Below are 13,967 nucleotides of genomic sequence, written 5' to 3' on the forward strand. Positions count from 1 at the left end.
TGACCGTATAGTGCACCACAGGACCGAGAGGGTGTGAGCCTAAAGCCAAGCTATTGTCCGGTCATAGTTCACTCTTACTGCAGGAGACGGCTTCCCCTGTCTTAGAGAGGGGGTGTGGGCAGTATGGGGGTTGTCCCTAACACTGGAGCCTAAGTCTGGCCACCTTGAGGGCACAATGTATGCCACGCCTCTTGGCACAAGCGTTCCCCCAAATAAACCCCAGCAATTTCTCTGGAAACAATCCCAGTTAAGAGAGCAGCACAGCCCCTCTGTGCCTGGGATGCCCCTTCCGGAGCTGCTCTCTCCTCATTGAACTCCTCCCTGCAGCCAGAAGCCAGAGGGGCTGGAGCTCTTGCCAGAGAGCTCATAGTCATCCACAGCTGGGGAAGTCCGGATAGTTCAGAGACACCTCTGAACATCGCAAGAAAGCATCAGAGCCCAGCCAAAGCCAAGCTCCCAAACTAGTGAGGTACATTGGCTCCCCAGCCTGAGTCTCACTATTCACTTTGGGCTACAGGCATCAGCATGAATTGAGCATGAGAAGAGGAGAGTGCAGTGTTCCCAGCTGCTGTGATCACCAGGGATGAAATGCACCCTCCAGGTAAGCCCACGGAGTGCATTTCACCCAAAGAGGTGGGCACGAAGCTCTGGGAAATGCAAATGCTTCCAGCCAGGCACTTTCCCTGTTTCCATGTTGTACCTGCCCATCCATTTTCATTAACTTCCATTTCCGACAGCGGCGCAGTTATTACTTACATCTCCTGGCGGACTCCTGGGCCAGCTCCAGCCGGTAAATGGAGAGATGGTTCACACCTCCGCAGATGTTGCTCTTCTCTCCCTTGCACTCCATGTTACATTCAGACTCGCTCACATTTAAGGCCTGGATTTTGTGTCCACAGTAACATTCTGCACCGAACTCCAACCCGGCGTACAAATAACCCCTGGAGGTAGAAACCACAGTCAGAGCAGCATCCCTTACACAGTGAAACAACAGAGACAGGTGGAAGGAGGAGCCTGGCCCAGGTAAACCTACTGGAAGTTAGTAGAACTACTGGGGATCTGACCCCCTGAGTTCTTGCCCCTGCCAGAGGGGACGGTTCAAAACCCTAATGAGATCAGTGGTGGGCGAGCAGTTCAAAGTGCTGGGAATGTCAATGTTCCCCAGTGCGGGACGTGTTTAATCTGGAAAGGGTTGAGGTTCCTCAGAGCCCACCGCACGAGACAGACGTGGTGGAAAGTCTCTCCTGCATAAATTCTCCTCTCCGCTCCACACAGTGGGTTGCAACTCTGATCCCTGGCTCTTGCTATCGGCCGAATCCTGAGTGGTGCTGACCTCTCCTGCTCACATTAGCAGGTCTCAAGATTTGGCCCTGTGTGTGCAGATTTCCCACGACTATCTGCAGCAGCCCTGGTTATGCACAGAGAGTTTCACGTGCAGATCTGCAAGGGGAATTTCGCTCAATAGCTGGTGGATTTTCCTTCCAAGTACTCTTGGGCTCTTCCCCGACACAGACCACAGGGGGAAGAGAAATGTGCCCATCACAGGCACATCCCATTCCCGGTGGCCCTGGGGAGCACACTGCCCTGGCAGGTCGATGCTTGTCAAATCAAGAGGAGCTGCACTCAAAATAGGTGATGCAAAAACAGTTGCACATTTTGGAAACCTCTATTAAGGCCAGTTTGACTTTCCTAGGCCTGGTCCTAACCTCTCTGATTTCAATGGGCTTTGGATCAGGCCCTCAATGGTGAACAACAGGTGCTGGGGAGAACACCCTGGATAATCTCTACCAGGAAGCCCCAAGTCACATCTGTTAACTCAGGCATCCAGATTGCACCAGGTGAGCCATTTAAACTGACCAGTGCACTATTTATCCAGTATTTAGCGAAACCAGGCATGATTCTGATCTCACTTCAACAGGTGCAAATCAGGAGTAATTCCTTTAAGGAAATGGAGTTACACCAGCGTCAACTGGGTGTGAGATCAGAATCAGACCTGTTGAATCAGAAGCAGGCCAGCCTGGAATCCATTGCTTGGCTGTTGCGTCAGGTAAGCTGGTACACTGATTAAGATACTGATAAGAACATAAGAACGGCCACGCTGGGTCAGACCAATGTTCCATCTAGCCCAGTATCCTGTCTTCCGACAGTGGCCAATGCCAGGTGCCCCAGAGGGAATGAACAGAACAGGGTAATTATCGAGTGATCCATCCCCTGTCGTCCAATCCCAGCTTGTGGCATTACCCAGATTCTGCTGCATTTAGAATTCTCCATAACAATTCAGCCACTCTAGAGTCAATCTAAATTGCTCCAAGTACTGGGCACAATGGGAGATCAGCTTGCCGCAAGCCATTTCAGGGTTCTGGTTGCCACAGCAGTCATGTTACAGCTAAAGTTCTCTGAACAAGAGTGTGTTTGATTTTTTTGGATGTGTGTGTCCATTGCTGATGATTTACTAGACACCAGCTGGAAGTAGCATCACTTTAAAAGAAAAAGTGCTTAGTGCATCTTATAGATCATAAAGCAAGAGACAGCAACATTACTTACAGGCAAAAAGGACATTATATGTGTTGCGGGTGAAATAACAAGACTTTCCAGGGCCTCAGAGTCAGAAAGCTCCACTAGTTGATACCGATTGGGTTTGAAAAGAAGAGATTGCAACATTATCTGAACCAGGAGTGGGCTTGAAAAGTGAACATAGAGATGAACCCCCTTTGCCTTTAGAGACAAGGGTCAGAGCTTGCCACAGAAAATCGACTAGCACGAGGGGTGACACGGGTTCTCCAGGCAGATGCCAGTCATGCAGCAATTCTGCTGAGTAAGAGAGCTGCTGGGCAAACTCTCAGATTATTTTATTATTATCATTAGTTGTTGAATAGCAGGGCTGAGCTCAATGCTGTGTACAACACGGAGCAGAGAAGATCCCCGCACCTGGGACTTTACAATCCAAATAATCTTGTGGTGTATTGTGTGGCAACTCAGTCAAGAGACACACTTTCACTTATCCAGTCCCGCTGGTTCTTAGCACTCAGCCAGCAGCTGCACATGTGCAAAATTGCATGCACATGAACCTGCAGCTGCATTTGTCATCTGCAAACACCTGTGCGTGGACCAACGCTGCATGAATCTTTTCAATTGTCTAACGGCTGCCCGGGGGTAAATCTTAGCATTTGCACCCACGAACCCAACAGGAGGCAATGTTCCTTTCTAAGGTGCAGATGCTAACACTTGTGGACTCCCAGGCTGTGTAAAGGGCACACACAAGCATTAGATGTTTTAGCAGGTGTTTGCCCCTGCAAAGGGCAGGCACAAGTCTGTGCCCATCCAGCCGGGTACTTGCACAACAGGCAGTGAGCTAGAGGTCCAGCTGCAGCTTTATCCCTGCATGTCCAATATAGTTTGGACCAATGGGTGATCATTCAGTTCCTATTCTGTCTCCCCGCCCTGCTGATGTGGCCGTTGCAAGGAAAGATTGCAGGGAGGAACCGGGGATCAGCGAGCAGGACTCCACTTGCTGTATCAATGGCTGCACTAATGGAAAAGCTCAAGAATGTCACAGGCACATGTAGGCTCCGCGTGCTGGGCTTTGGCCTCTCGACTTTACAGAAGACACAGGAGTGAGAATGTCTGCTACGGAGCCTAGAGGAGGGATTATCTGGCAATATACAGACCCTCTTCAGTGCATTTCAAAGGCACGGCAATGGAGGAGCTGGTGCGTGGAACGCTGAGTGGCTGGTGGAATGTTTAGAAGCAGCAAATTGTTTCCCAATTCCTTTCCTCGCTCTGTGTTAACGCATCCCTCCAGCTTTACATTCAGACAGGAACCTAGACAGCGCTTAGCTTAAAGTTCTGGTCAAAGGCATCACGGAAGGTGCCCCCATGTCTACTGATACTCGGATGTGAGTGATTAGGGTTCAATCCCCCCCTTCCCCATTATAGACTCCCTGGGTGACCTTGAATAAGGTCAGATTTTTAAAGCAATGCAAGCGTTTAAAGATGAAGATAGGTCCCTAGTGGGCTTTCAATAACTGGTTTCAATGGGCATTAGGTGCCTACTCTCTGTATCTTTAGATGCTCCAATTCCTTTAAAAATCTGGCACTTAAGATCTCTGGGCCTCAGTTGCCATCTGAAAAATGGGGCTAATGACACTTCCTTACCTCATCAGGGTGCTGGGAGGGTAAATATGTGTGAGATGCACAGATATTATGGTAATCGAGGCAACGGAATCACATTATATATCTGGGACGATGCTCGGGGCAGAAGAGCTTTTCCAGGCCACATAGGTAATAAAAGGTTTCAGACGTTCATTCACCTGGAGATCACTGTATTTTCCCCACCCTCTCCCCAAAACAAAAAGGGATTCAGGGGTGAGCGGCAATTACTGCTATTCAAAGGCCACACCGAGCAGCCTGGAAAGATGCCGGCTGTCTCATGTGAAACCACATCACTAGCCTGTGTCTTGTGACTTGCAGCTTGGCCCACAGTGCAGTCGTTGCACTAAAGGTGTATCCTCCAGGCCTGGAGATTGGGTCCCGGTTGGTTCTCGTGCTGTGTAAAGGGGAACCCTGTGCAGAGGGCCAACACGTGGCCTGTACAGCACTATACCCTGGGCTGAGGGCGTATGTGGCATTGAAGTGCCTGCTGCACAAGATGAATTTCATCCAAAGCAAATGGGCCTAAAACCAGGGTAGTTTGGGGAGGCTGGAAAATCTGGTCAGTGGGTTTTGGTTTTGTCAGTGGGTGGTGCTCAGCGAAAGGGCCTCAGGCTCCCCTCTAATCAGGACAGCATTTTCATCCCAAATGAGAAACATCAACTGCCCTGGCCTTTTCCTGGTGAGAAAAATAGGATCTTTCAAAACATCCCAGGGGGCGGGAGCGGGGGTTAAGGATGGGGGTGGGGGAGAGACAGAAGGAAAATGGCCAAGAAACTGGAGTGCTTGAGCCGACAAGAGAGAGACACTGTTGATGTGCTGAAATTAATGAAGATGCTGTGTTCATTTACCACCCTACCGTTCGGCACAGTTGTCCTGGCAACGGAACACTGTCATCTTTTTGTAGTCGAAGAAGGACACGCCACGCAGCGCCCGTCGGCGAGTGTTGTCCACGTAGCAGCCAATGTATTTTGCTGGGGAAAAGAAAGAGAAGAAGAATTCGGCGTGTTACGAGACTCCCAATGTCTCCCTCTCTCTCCGAATCCGAGCCTCTGGCTAAATATTATTTTTCACCTCTTCAACATGAGTTAGTTCAGCTGGCCTAGAAATGCAAGTCAAGCGGAGGGAGAGGGGGAGCAGGAATCCATCAGCGAAGCACCCCTGTAGGTGCAAGGAATGAATACACAGGCAAATAAAGCAGGTTCCCGAGAAGGAAGGGAAGCAAAATGAGTTTTTCAGAGCCCTGGAAGGCCGAATGCTTAACTCATTCGCTTGTTTAACTCCAGTCGCTGCACGTCCGCAAAGGAACCATCCCTAAAGAAATAGCCCATATTTCAGTGGGAGGTTCTGCTCTCCTCAGCAGCACTGGGCTCAGGGAAGGGGCTAAGGGGGTTGAATTTGGGGAGGTAATTTGCGACGTTGGGAAGCTGAGAATGCAGAGGCTAGAAACACAATCCAGACGGGGCCTGGTTCATGGCTGCGTTACTCTGGTTCCCGGCCGGCAGAACGCCATGGCCGTTAGAGCCCTCCCAGCTGTGCAATCAGAACTTCTAAGCTGGGTTCTGGAGACAAACCTCCGTGCACAACCCAGAATCCTGCTACTTGCTGTGCGTCCCGGCTCCATCCAGGGATGGGCACAGGGGGCTAAACATCCCAAGCCCAGTGCTGGTTCTCTCGATGCCATCCTACCCTGGGCATCCCCACAACCATTGCCACACGCAAAGTCCTCTCCGCGGGCCTGATCCAGAGCCCTGGAATTCAGTGGAAAGATTTGCTTTGCCTTCAGTGGGCTTTGGATCAGGCCCTGTATCATCATGTTGTGACTAGGGGCCAGACTGGGGCAGAATAACTCCCAAGACTGTCCAGTGTGCATAGGGAGTGCACCCCTGCTCCCCTCTCCACAGGCGTGGCCAAGCTGCACCCACCAAACCTTCTCCTTGCCTCTATGAGGGCAGGAAACATGACTGGGGCTTAGGGTTGCCAGCTGTCTGGTTTTTGATTGGAAAGTCCAATCGAAAGGGAACCTATACAGTGTCCAGTTAGATGTACTGACCGGACACCAAAAGTCTGGTTACCGCGGGTGGGGGCGCACTGGGTCATCAACCTGTACCAGCCCCTGCTCAGCTGGGACAGCCCCCTACCTGCATCTCGTGGGTAGGCAGGCTGTGTGTCAGGGGCTGAAGCTCCCATCCCAGCCCCGGAGCAGAGGGAGGCCAACCGGCGAGGGGAGGGAGGTGGAGAGGATCGAGCAACGAGGAAGGGTGAGAGGGGAGAGCAGCGAGCGACGGGGAGGAATGGAGAGAAGTGAGCAGGGGCGTGGCCTTGGGGAAGAGGCAAATCAGGGGCGGGGCTTCGGGGAAGAGGCGGGACCGGGGGAGGTTCTGGCGCTCCTGCTGTAGTGTCCGGTTTTCAGAAATTAGAAAGTTGGCAACCCTACTGGAGCTGCTCCTTATAAGTGGGGGAGGGGGAAGACTCCCTTTCCCCCCCCCCCCCCCCCCCACACACACACATGCACACACACAACACACACACACAAACCACGGACCAGGCGCAGTGCAACCCTAAATGGTTACCTGCTGTTTGTTTCAATAGAGATGATTCCACTGCTAATGGGGTGACGGGCACTACACTAGATGGGTAGCACAGAGAACTGCAGGCGTTGCCATTTCACAGCCGTTGGCTTCTCTTTCTGAACGGACTTTTCTTCCCTTTGAGGTTTTGGGGACAAGTTCCCCTTTCCATCTGCAGAATCCCAGCCCTGTGCACGGTCATTAGCATGTCGGCTGCTTTCTCTGCCGATGTTCAGCGTTGGATTTCCCCCTCTCATTCTCTTTCAGGGATCAGCTTCTCGGGGAGGGGGCATGCAAAGGGCAATTGACTGGCAGGCTCTGCTGCTTTGCTGCTGGCAAAACTGCAACGCTTGGCTGCTGTGATTTGCGCTGCTCAGGATTGCCAAGAAATGGGATGTCTTCACACACTGCCCGATATGAGCCGCGTAGCTCTGTCCATCTTTTCCCTTGTTCTGAAGTTCTCCTCGCTGTCCTCTCCTCTTCCCTGCTCCTTTCAGGTCGGGGATTACCTTGCTCACGGAGTTTAATGACAGAACATTGCCTGGCTCCAAATCACTCGGCGGGTTTTCTTTCCCCTGATTATGTAGCTAAGTGCTTTGCCAGCCAGCCGAAGGTGCACCCTGCAGGCAAAGGGAAAGGGGTCTACCTCCAAGATGCACCACTGAAATAGGTGAGGGTGTGATAATAATAGGCCTCATTCCACCACCCCCCTCAAGTGTGCTCGTGTAAACCGGGAGTAGCTCCATTATCGTCCATGGAAGTAGTGGTGTACATGAGAGGAGAATCAGGCTACGGCCTGTGTCCCAGGATGAACCACAGAAACAGGTCCAGGGGCAGGTGGATGCAACGCCTGGGATGTGTAGCTCACGATGCAGTACAGGAATAGGCAGGGGACATGAACACAGAGTGGGCAGTTCCAGCTGAGCTACACTTGGTGCAAGAACAGAGAGGCAGCAAAGGCAGCTTCATACATTGTGGCACCTCCCTCTGTTCTTGGCCTGGCCCCCAGCATAAGTTAGATCAGCCTCAAGGCTGCTCTAAATTACACTTAACTTCAACAGCCCCTATTCTATTATATTCTATATCTAAGCTTGGAAGGATTAGATTTTTATTGGTCAATGTCAGTCAACGCTGATTTTACCAAGCACACGCAAACCGATGAAAAATATCTCCATTGATAATCATTTACATTTACAGAAAGGCAAAGTAAAAAAAAAAATGCTGCTTGAGAACTTAGAGTTTGATTTAAGGACTTTTACTTGGTATATTTTGACAGGGGATGTTGACAATTTGTGTTTTAACAGTTCTACAGCTTTAACTTTTTCAATTTCAATGTCTGCTGTCATTAAATAATTATTGTCTGACCCACCCCCAATTTCCCGTGAAAATTTAAATAGATCAAAATTGTATGTGCAACTGTTAATATTTAAATGGATAAAAAATGCTTACAAATAAACATCAATATTATACTTTGAAATTATATTAAAACAATTGAAATCTGCCAAGCGTATCTATATAGGTTCTTGTACTGCATTCACCTCTGTAGTGTCTGAGTGCCGGCCAGTAGAAAATACATTGCAGCAGCTGTGAGACTAGCCAAAGCAGAGAAGTGCTCCAGCTATATCCCCTAGGGCAGAGGGTAAAGAGGAGGACAATGTCAGGCTGGCTCTGTAAATTGGACACAACCTGGGCAAGCCCTACGCTCAGGTATTTCCCAGTGGAAAGCCCCTTTGGATTAATGCTGCCGGAATGGTGTGAAGGGGCCTTAGGGCTACACACAATTGAGTTTTGGTTCCTTATTTCAGGCACAACGTAAGGATGGGTGTGAAGACAGGTCCTGTATCCCAAGGTTCGGCATGGGGCACATAGCCAGGTGCTGTCTCTTCCTTGTGGGTTTGCAGATCATGCCACAGCTATACAGGTAGAGCAGGACACTTTCCAGTATTTGCATTCTCTCTCCTCTGTTTCCCCCCGTTTTCACCCATTTCTATGGGCAAGCCTGTGGCTACGGGATTCAGTTCTGGCTCTGAACAGTAAGTGTGAATTTTGGAGAGTCTAGGGCAAGCCCCTTGCCTGAAGAGGGCACTTCCAGTAGCTGCAGGCACAAGCTAATTGCGGGTGTTTCGGCTCAGTTTATCTTTGCTGCTCCCCGCTCTTTACTCTCTCTAGCAGCCTGACAGCACTATCTATCAGGGGCCGAATTCTCCTTTTACCTATCAGCTAACAATATCCCAGGTCATTCAGAGCAAAGGCTCCTTGTATTTGCAGAGTGAACCGTTGTTTCAGGGCTAATTCATACAAACCATAAGCTATATACTATATAATTAGCACAGTCCTTTCAAGGACTTGCCTTACATTAAAAAGAAAATCCGGCAGCTAAGGCCAGGAAGATGGCTCAATCCATCATGTTTAGCACCAGTCAGTTGATTCTCCGCATCCCAGATTGAGGCACAATACCTAGCACTTCAAGTGAGAGAGCCGAGACAACACGGCAGAGGTGCTTAGGAAATTAGTGCCAGCAGGCACGGCGAATACTTGGAATCAGATGGTGAGGCTGGGGCTGGTCCCCCACCTACTGTGCACAAGTCCCATCAGCACCACAGAGCTACAGCAGATAAATCACAGAGTGCAGGTGTAACCCTCTGGTGAGCATGTGTCAAAGGACCCCCACCGTGCCGCTCGGCAGAGGAAATGCATCGTTACAACCCCGATCGCTGTAACAAGCATGGCTTTTTTAGCGCAGGCTTTTAGCACTGGAGGTCGCCAGTTCAATTCCTGGCCTGTCAGCTAAGATGGCAGCCGTCACACATGCTTGGGCAAAGACGTCTTTGGAACAAAGTCATCAGTGCTAACAACGAAAGACTCCCCCCCACCTCCCCCACTGATGACAGCAGGCTTGGGATTAAACCCAGGTTTTACCCCATCAAAGTCAACAGAAGTCTTTGCCTCAGCAAGGACTGAGTAAAAACCCACTCCGGTCTTCGGGATTTGGCCCTTCCTGTTGGTTTCAAATGCTGCGCTGTGCAACTTAAATCTTGCACCTACAAAAAGATCCGTCCATTATTTTTCGATTTGCATGTAAAAACTACATGATTTCCCTGATGGAAAAGCAGTCATTCTTAAAATTACAGTAAAGTCATCATATTTTTTCATAAGTTTACGCATAAACCACGGCTAACTTTAGAATGGAAATCTCACTAGTAGAAAAAATGCTCTTACTAGAAGGGCTTGGAAGAAGAAAAACGGGAAAAGAGGATAGAATGGTGGTGAATCAAATGAATTTTAAAATATTGAAGAAGGGTCAGATTCTGAACAAGGATATAAATCAGCACCGGCCTATTGACGTTAGTGCAGCTGTGCTGAGCTACATCAACTGAGGATCTGGCCCCAACTGTATGAAGCAGCTTTCCACATCAAGGGCTGAGATGGCAATAAATTGCGAGGAGAAACTGAGGCGCCTCTCGGTCTTTGCTTTTTATTTTTATTGGTGCATTTGATTGTCACCAGATCTGCTGGCTCAGCCTCTCGAGGAGGACGTTGTGCACTGGGCAAAAGGGTGAAATTAACCTGATTGCTGGGTGACATTTCCTGTAAGGGGGCATTTGCTTCCTAGTCTTTTTTACCTTGAGTTAACTCATTGTCGCTTAACTCAGGGCCGTTTGCGCCTTGGTAGAAGCAGATGTGGACACTCTCCAAACATTTGTTCCAGGATACAAATGTGTGTGTTTTACACGAGGCTTGCGGAGGGAACAGGGAGTCAGGGAAAGGCAACGTGCTTGGCGCTCCATCTTGCACGCCGCAGAGAATCACAGAGATGCTCGAGGGCCTAATGCACAAGGAAGGAAGCCCACTCCGTCTTTCACTCTGCAACATGGAGCTCTTCAGAAACAGGGCATGGAGCCCAGGAGTTTCTAAAGTGTAAGGAAGTCAGGCCCGGAATTCTGTTAGGTGGGGCTTTCTGTTCTCATGCATCCCTACAACAATCTCTAGACGCCAAGATCTATCCTGAAGTGTGAGGTCTGATTCCCCCTAGCCTAGCATGCACAAGGACAAATGCTAGCAATGGACATAAAGTTACCTCGCCCTTCTTAAAATACAGCCACAGAATTTGACTCTGACCTCCTGTGGCCGGAGATGTATTTGCTTTTCTTTGTTCTAAAGGCAAGAAATGGCTTGGGCAGGTGGAGAAGCTGGAGGCAGCTGGACCAGGCAGATAGGAAAGGTCAGAATTATTGGACAATGCAAAAGGAAGTGGGAGACACACGGGGCCAGGGAGAGAGAAAGGAGAGCAGGAGCAAATCTGCAGTAGGCAGAGTAATCTCTGTGCTAGCAGCATCATGCACATCCTGTTCTCGCTGCATCATGCAGTGACAATCCAGGGCTTATGATGCTCTTAAAGGAATGTCAGGTTGGTCATGCCCAACAAAGGAAATTTGCTCCCTGCTACAAGCCATTGTTCGTGAGCAAATATTTCCCCCCTCCAAGACTTTAATTAAATGTTTACATTGGTTTTAAGTTATGATGAGTAGAAAAGCATTAGATACTTTATGTATCTTGTGCATCGTCCTGCAAACACGGATTCATATGAAGAACTTTACTCATGAATGAAGCCAATAGGCTACTCATCTGAATAAAGTTATGCAGGACTGGGGCCTGGATGATGTTGTACAAAGGCAACATGTTCCACTTGTGCAGGGCACTATCCCTAGTGTGAACTAGGGGACAAGTTTCCAAAGGGATGTTATTCCAACCTCTCATTCTACAGCCAGGGTTTTTTTGTTCACAATTATTTTTTACAGCCAACTCTGCACATGGAATCCTGTGTGCAAGTGTATTTAGTTAAGTCACTGTAGGCGTAATCAAAGGAAGACAGTTTCTGTCCCAGGCACTAGACACCTTTTATGAAAAGCTCCGTGGCACACAGCACATTTGTGAAGGTGGCTGTGTATTGTCACATCTACCCTTACAAACACAGGCATGCTTCAGTGGAAGTGGAGGGGCATTTGATCAAGCCCACAGGCTTGCAGCATTTAATCAAGAAGTCCTAGTTACTCTTCCATCTGTGTAAAGGTTGGTACTTCCAGCTCAGGATTTATATGGGTCATGAATAATGCATTGTGGGGACCATTACACTTGCCTGCACACCTCATAGATTCCAAATAATGAGGCTGCCGAAGGTCTGGGTGTCTCTCTCGGGGTTGCATATCTGCTGCATTAATCACCAAAGAGAAGCCCACGGCGTAGCTTTATGTAGCACCGTGGAAAGGGAGGGAGGAAAGAAAGCATGAGCTAGTGGCCGTCACAAACACGGGGGAGCTCTGGATTCCACAGGGAAGGTGGGTAGAGTATGACAATCCGGCCATTAAGTGAGTTGCCAGCTGCCATATCCTTTAGGAAATAAAGCTGGATTCTGCAAAGGGGCCTAAAGGCATGAGATGCCCAACTCCTGTTGAGCTCTTGAGCTGGTGCCTAATTCCCTTGGGACCCTTGGAGATCCCCACCTCAGAAACTCTGCTCCCCAAAAGCAGAGCTGTCTCCAAGTTGGAAACAAGGGGGAGGAGGAATTTGTATGACAGTAACATCTAGAGGGTTCAACTGAGCTCAGTGCTTACATATCATGCGAGGGACTCACTGCCCCGAAGAGCTTACATCTGAAGAGACAAGACACAGACAAAGAACAGGAGGGGAAAGCGAAGTGAAGCCATTTGCCCAAGGGCCATGTATCCGAGCAAGGAACAGAAGACAGGTGTCCTGACTTCCAGCCTAGTGCCCCTCCACTGGACCCCGCTGCCCCCACGGGAAAAGTGATAATCCGTCAGCGCTGGTCACGCCTGACAATAAAACATGGCCGACTTTGGAGGAGGCCCAGCGTGTAGACGCCTGGGTAGCTCACAGGCAGCATCCGTGCAGGTGCTTCAGTGAAAAGCCAGACTGCTCGGCATGCAAACTAGCATATAACGTAGTGCCTAATGTCTGTGCCGCCATCAGACTCCTGACAAATGTCAATCATTCCCACACTGACTAGGCAACTGGCAAAGGAATAATGGAGTCGGAAGGAGCTTAATGTGGCTCAAGTACACATGGGAGAGCGGCGAGAGGCAATACAGCTCGGAGAACATCTGCACACTGCACCTGCAGCGCCGTTGCTTTCTCTTTTAAGTCAAGCTGTTCAGCAAAACATCCTGTTTGTTTGTTTGCTTTTTAAATATATGCTCTGAGTATAACGTGCCTCAGACACAATGGTGCAGAGAGCTGCAAGCCGTCTAGGAGAGGTACTTAAAGCAGAAGAAGAATCAATACAGATAGCGGACAAGATGTGGGAGTCTTACACTAAGGAGGTTTTCTTTCCCCTACAAAAGGGATTAAACTGAAGTCCTTTCTGTTCTGCTTCTCGATTCTTCACTTAGATCTATAGGGCAGTATCTGTCAAGAAGGCCTTTAATACAGGAGCAGAAGAGATACCATATGTGCATGTAGTCTTGCCTCAGTAATGGCCAATATCCAGAGGACAGCAAAAAAAGAAAGTGTATCTGACGATGTTCAGTGCTGTGTTTGTTGGTGGTTGGGGGGGGGGGGACGAATTGCATCCTGGCTTCCACACCCCATCTGCTGTGAAGTGTGCCAAGGATCGAACACATGATCATGGCTGCACGCAGGAGCTGAAAATGTTTAGGGTGGTCTTGAAATTAACCAGACCAGCTTTGACCCGAACTCCTTCGCCGGGAAGTCCACACACTGACTACCTGCTGTCTACTGAAACCTGTTTCTGCTTGTTCTGAATGTACTGCTCTTTAACGTCAGGCCAGGCTAGAAGGGGCTTTCAGGTTCTCAGCCGATGTCCTTTGTCTGAGTCCATGAAATCTCTCCGTGCTACCTTTCAATGGGAGAGGCCAGCACCTCTCACAGTTACCCACGCTTTTTGTGTTTCCCTTTTCTTTCCTCGAGAGAGTTGTTGATTTGCATTTGAAACCTGTTCATGAATCAAATAACAGTGCAAGCAGCTGCTATTAGCAAAAATAGAAAGATGGGCCTACAGATGTATTTTATTTGGCAGTGAGGGCAACACAAACCTCATCCCACTATAAAAGTGCACAAGGGATAGCTTTCTCCTTTGTCTGGTGCATGTTGGTCTGGAGAAAGGGACCAGGTTGTCAGACTGAAGTCCTCTGTTTATTCACCAAAACGGTACATCAACAAAGCAAGCTTTCCCCCATGCTGTCCTCCTAATATACTGATTCCTGACCATGG

General features: G+C 49.3%; 1 protein-coding gene across 1 annotated transcript in view; it reads right to left on the minus strand.

The window, feature by feature from the left end:
- The window catches only part of WSCD2 (WSC domain containing 2), a 134,630-nt gene that overhangs the window by 50,663 nt on the left and 70,000 nt on the right, over positions 1 to 13,967 (minus strand). Inside the window, exons 3-4 of the mRNA XM_024196260.3 lie at positions 5,009 to 5,123; positions 757 to 941 (exon numbers count right to left, since the gene is read on the minus strand). Of these exons, the coding sequence (XP_024052028.1) occupies positions 757 to 941; positions 5,009 to 5,123 (300 nt within the window). The remainder of the gene's footprint in view (positions 1 to 756; positions 942 to 5,008; positions 5,124 to 13,967) is intronic.

Source organism: Terrapene carolina, unplaced genomic scaffold (genome assembly GCF_002925995.2).
Source record: "Terrapene carolina triunguis isolate 2854851 unplaced genomic scaffold, T_m_triunguis-2.0 Scaffold234, whole genome shotgun sequence".
NCBI classification, from domain to species: Eukaryota; Metazoa; Chordata; order Testudines; family Emydidae; genus Terrapene; species Terrapene triunguis.